General features: G+C 38.8%; 1 protein-coding gene across 1 annotated transcript in view; it reads right to left on the reverse strand.

Annotated features, from left to right (window-relative positions):
• The window catches only part of LOC139943455 (uncharacterized), a 28,539-nt gene extending 22,928 nt beyond the window's left edge, over positions 1–5,611 (reverse strand). The window contains exons 1-5 of the mRNA XM_071940266.1: positions 5,422–5,611; positions 4,298–4,408; positions 2,529–2,639; positions 1,497–1,865; positions 369–479 (exon numbers count right to left, since the gene is read on the reverse strand). Coding sequence (XP_071796367.1) covers positions 369–479; positions 1,497–1,865; positions 2,529–2,639; positions 4,298–4,408; positions 5,422–5,611 — 892 coding nt within the window. The remainder of the gene's footprint in view (positions 1–368; positions 480–1,496; positions 1,866–2,528; positions 2,640–4,297; positions 4,409–5,421) is intronic.
• Between the last annotated feature and the right edge of the window lie 389 nt (positions 5,612–6,000).

A 6,000-nucleotide genomic window follows, 5' to 3' on the forward strand; every position in this document is an offset into this window, starting at 1 on the left:
AATAGACTATGGTCTATGCATGGCCATGATGCAGTTTGGGATGCGATCGTGGTGTTACATGCTCCCGACGTGGAAGGACCAAATATCATATTGGGGAGAATATGCTAGCGAATGTGCTTCGAACGGAAATATTTATTGACAATCGCATAAACTTCGCAACACTCGCCGTGTCTTCATATAAAAGCGTTGGTAGCAAATTCGGTTCGTTCACGAGTCATTCTTCACCTCTTTACGAAGATCGGTCAATTTATGCTGCTCTCTAACGAAAAGAGATATTTGACAATGGCTCAAACTTCGCAACATTCTCAGTGTATTTGTAAGCGTTGCCCACAAAACTATCAGTTTGAATGTGTTAATAATATCCTCACCACAGTCAAACTCATCCTCTTTCTCAGGGCAGTCTCCCCATCCATCACACACTGCCGATTCAGGAACGCATCTTGGGCCCGAGGTGCACGAAAACTCACCGTCGCCACATTCTGAAACATAAACATGAACATAAAACTACTTAGTCTGCTAAGAACTACAGGTCATTGGTTCATATGATTTGGGACATTGCTTAGTGGGGGTTTCATTGGTTTGGGGTAACACCACCCACTTGCCAGGTAGAGTTTGTTCTTTAGAGAACTGTCTTGCAATTGTCTAGCGCAGAGTATATTTTTTTCCGGATTTGTCGGGATTTGTCGGGAGACTTCTCAATTCTGAAAATAATTGTCCTGCTTTTTAACTACTAGCTGGGCGGCAGGAAGAACATCGGCTGTGAGAACTAGTTTAAGGCCATGTCACACCATGGCGTATCTCCTAAACTTATGCAAACGTATGCACAAAATAGTTCGAAAATGTTCATCAAAGTCAAAGAACGTCCAACTTCCCAATGAATTGCTTCGAAAAAGTCGACATCGGTATTGGAAAGGACGAATCCATAGCGTATCCATAGCCTATTGAACGTATACATAGCGTATGACTATTCGCATTGATGGCGTTTCACTAACTAATTACAAAGCTATGACAGCGTATCACAGCGTGCTCTTAACGTAAACGACGTATCCCCAACTTACCCAAAACTTATATCAGCGTACACCAACGTATTTTTCGATATTTCGCATACGTTGGCTTACGTTCAGGCGACACGCCATGGTGCGAGAGGGCCTTTAGTTAGCTCATCTATCGTTACTAACTGCACTACCGCGGAGTCAGTTCTTTATTGGTCTCATTTGTGCTCTTTCATACTGCTTCACAATAATATAAACAAAAAACTGTGAAATGTTTTTGATACGTTTTTCAGTATAAAACAGACATGCAGTGACATTGCGCCTTCATCTCAGCAAAACAACAGATTGCCCTGCCAGCATTTATAGTCCTACGACCTTTTGCTGACCCTAGGTTTCTCTAACCCCGGTTCTGCTCTTGCAGAATGTAGATAGTGCACAACTTGGTATTTTCTGTATTTTTCCTCAATTTCATTTTACCATGGAAACAAATATATCATACCGTACCCTTTATGCTGTACTGTCTGATGTTGATGGTGGTGGTATTGTACTTTTTAGCCGAAGTAGATTGTAGGTACAGATTGCACGAACCCTTCCTTATCCAAACAGACGGTCCACCCAGCGAGAGAAACGGCGGGAAAGACCAAACACGATACCTGGTTTTTGGTTTAGAAATCACCCTGGATACGTCTTTTGCTGAAAACACGCCCTCACCGATGGCGATGTGACAATAGGGGATTTCGATGAACTCCAGTTGAACCCTGAACCCGGGGTCAGAAGTTATTAGCCAAATGCATGCCAGCTTTCTATCGACTTGCTGGATGTGAGAGTACGGGGCATCGATGGTTGTTACTATTGTGTCATTTACACATAAACCTGGATAAAAATGTGAAATACAGTAGCCAAAATTGTTATGTTATCAGTTTGGTCTAAATGTTGAACTGCATATTCATGCAATTTTTTTAAACTATTCAGGAAACTTTCTGGTGTGATTTTCCAATTCGCAAAATATCCCAGGAAATCCAAACTTAGCCTTACACTTTGTTTTGTAATTTAATAATAATACAAACATTATATTTAAAAGAAAAAACTTTTGTTTTAATCCTTTATAAACTTCATTTATGATTTTCGACACGGGAACTCAGAAAAACAAATTGTAATACATCCTTCCCACAAGTGTATGTGTTTACTTGAATTTGGGTCGTTAAACTTAGTGGATGAGCATTTAATATGCATAGAACTATCATCAGCTTGCCGGGACTGGTGCATGAGATGTACATGGAGATAACAGGTATAAGTTGTCAGATGAAAACAAATGTTTTATTTTTTTATGTTTTATTATTGTTAATTTAAATCCACTGGTTATTTTGGGTTGATTCTTAACGTAATACAAGTCGATGATCAATAACAAACTGTTAGAAAAGAGATTGACATCATAGAGATAACATGTGGTTGTCGGTTGAACATTATGTTTTCTGTCTTTTTAGTTTGCCCGTCAAATAAATTAAAATCCACTGTTTCTTTTAGGAAAATTATTACCGCAATACAGCTCATCGGTCAGGTCGCCACAGTTGAACACCCCATTACATCGCCGAAACCTTGGAATACATTCTCCTGATGCGCATGCGTAATGATGTTTACCACACTCTGCTAAAATATAAAAATATTTCAAGGTTGTATTTTAAGTTTTCTCGGTCAATTTCGGAAAATGAGCAGCCAATTTAACCACCAAGCTATTCTATTTCGCGCGGAATCGAATGCTACTCAAAAGGGTCATTCGATTTCGTTTCATGATTAGTCCAATGTAATGTTGCGTCATTCGATTTAACAAAATAATCATTCAATTTAACAATTCATCAAAGCAGCATTCAAATTCGCAGACGCTTCTTGAGGCGTGTGTGTCACGAAAAAGAATGACGCTACGCTAAATTGAACAGAGTGCTTAAGGAATTTGACTTGACTCAAAACGAAATTGAATGGCCGAATTCTAAATTTGATACGCAGTAACAACAGCTTTAATTCGAGCACATGAACATGAAATTGACTGCTCATGTGCCGAATTTGACCGAGAAAACCTATGATAAGTTCAACGTGTGTATTTATTTATTCTCGTAAAGAAAACAAACATTAGCCTCATTTGAAATTGTTGCTCATCTTTTTTGCTTTTTGTTTGCAAATTATTAGTAATGCCTCCGACAATGGTACGGAATTTTGATCGAAAGCTAAAGCCATCTCGCCAACTAGTTTTAAGTTTAAAAACCACAGCCTACAAATATTTTGTATCAAACTATGAAGCAAAAACGTCCCGAATTAATATGGAAATTAAAGTAATGGGTGTTGACTTTTAGATTCCAAAACAAGAATGCAAATTTCAACCACAGGGTGTCCAAATAGCACTAACTTCTGCCGAAGCATTTTTATAAAGAATTTCCAAGTTTGGCTGCCGGCAGTTCAGAAACTATTTTACATCCTTCGATAGACTGAGTGTGTTTACATTGGCCCTACGTGAACAGTGAATCTGCTTGGTGCAATCAGCAGTAGCTCTACTGGAGGACTGGGGTCAACCGTTCGGATAAAGAACCAAATTTAGACAAGTGTGAGTTGGTAAATACAAAACGTACCTAGTATTTTGATATGTTTCTTTAATGAAGCTTTCTCGTATGGTAGTTTTTAAAGGAACACGTTGCCTTGGTTCGGTCGAGTTGGTCTATGAAAAGCGTTTGTAACCGTTTGTTATAAAATGCATATGGGTAGAAAGATGTTGTAAAAGTAGAATACATTGATCCACACAAACATGCCTCGAAATTGCATGGTTTTTCTTTTACCTCGTCGACTAACACGGTCGGCCATGACTCCCACAAATGGCCGACCGTGTTAGTTCGCAAAGTAAAAGGAAAACCACGCAATTTCGAGGCAAATTTGTGTGGATCATTGTATTCTACTTTTAAAACATCTTTCCAACCATATGCGTTTTATAACAAACGGTTATAAACGCTTTTTATAGACCAACTCGTCCGATTCAAGGCAACGTGTTCCATTAATATAAAAATAATAGATCTCCACCAGTATTATACCAAAATAGAAATATTAAAAGCATGGATACTTTTGTATCATTGCACATCGCAAAACGCTACGTTTTTACACACAACGAACATGTAATTGTTAAATCGTGTGCCTCCGTTGACCCTTGTAAGGCGCTTGTTGACCCAAGTAAGATCGCTTTCTGATCTCACTGGGTGCGCTTTTCAAATGTATGACGTCACACGCATTTTGTTTTATTTAATGAAACACATGTAGCTGGACCTTACCACATCCCAACTCGTCTTCGTGAGCAGCACAGTGTTTCCTCCCATCACAAACAGACGATGTGTTGAGGCAATGTAAACCAGAAGAGCACGTAAACTCCTCGTCATCACATTCTAAAAAGTATTGTAGTTAATTACATTAATTATCTAATGGGAGACTTTGAGGCGCTAGGTGGCAGCAGACTTACCAGGTAAATTCTCATTGTTGACGTAGTTTTGAGCAAGCGCACATAACCGAGAACAATGGATTTTACCTGGTAAGTCTGCTGCCACCAAGCGTCCCAAAAGTCCCCAATTAAAGTTACGTGTAGTATGCACTAACAAGAAATGCAATGTTGAATGCTTCTTTGATTATGTTTGATGCCTTGCACCAGGCGCCACTGGGTCAGAAAACTTTAAGGAGAATCCACACTTTCTAAAAATCATTGTCTTTAGCCCAGTCATGGGGGTTCCAGTAAATTTTAATTAAATTTGTTTAATAACGGCAATTTGTATATTGAAATGCAAACATTTAATTAATTACTTGTTTTTATTCTTTTTGAGGATTTCAAGAGATATGCATACAAAGGGCGTATGCATACAAACATAGGTGAAAAAAAGAGGCGACAGGGGCAATTTTACTTGTTAGATTATGTTGTTTTGGAGCTTTTGAATAATGTTGTAAACATAATCATTTCTGTTGCAGTTTTGTCTAGGTCAAAATAACAGATTTTCTGGACTAGTTCATATACTTCCTGCGTCTGCTTCGGGCAAAGCGAATTTTCTTACGACTTGACCAAATCAGGGCGTATCGAACTGATACAAAACGAACGAGTGTTTGAGGCTGCACAAATTATCAAAATTGCTATTTAGGCTAAATCATGTGTACAAATTGACTTTTTGTATTTTATCCAATAATTGAAAGTCTTGCTTTTAATTGTTATGTTAGTAGGCCTAACTAATCCTGATGTTTAGTTCCTACTAGACGCTTTGCCGTCCTTTATTTAGTTAAATCGGAGGGTTCCCCAAACCTTGCATATGAAGTTCCACATGCTTGGTGGCACATTCTTTGTTCTAGTGTATGGTTATACAGCAGAGAAACAATGCAAATAGACACTTTTAGCGGAACAGAAATGTATAATACTCACCAGTAGTGTCATAAACAGTTACAATAAGTCTTAGTTTGTAAATTGTCGATTGGACCTTAGATTTAGTCGCAGTTATCCAAACAGACGGAGCATCAGCAAACACTTCCATCGGCAGTAAACCCTCGTCTTGTAAAAGTGCAATTGGCTGTCCATACGAAGGGTCGATACCACTTCCGATCCGTAACTTCATCGATTTCTCGGAAAAATCGATAATTTGAATCCGGATTCGACTACCTGGGGGCTCTGTGAACACCCATATACAATTCATGTCAAATTTGTTGGTATTCGGATAACCGACTAGGGACACGTTGGTGTTATTCGGAATCGATGTTGATGTTCCAGAATAAACCGCAAAGTAAGGGACAATATTTGAGTCCGGCGAGGAAGGGGATTCTGCCAGAATAGTAATACTATCTCCGACCTGCAAATGATTTCCTGTTGTTCCGCAAATATCTAGAAACAAATACACACAATTTCAATTGACAAATACATGCACGAAAGTGACATACTAAAACCGCGTTCGCATTGGTTTTGTGGCCCGGTAAGTTAACTTACCGGGCCGGTAAGTAAACAGCTGTT

This window comes from Asterias amurensis, chromosome 10 (assembly GCF_032118995.1).
Source record: "Asterias amurensis chromosome 10, ASM3211899v1".
Taxonomy (NCBI): domain Eukaryota; kingdom Metazoa; phylum Echinodermata; class Asteroidea; order Forcipulatida; family Asteriidae; genus Asterias; species Asterias amurensis.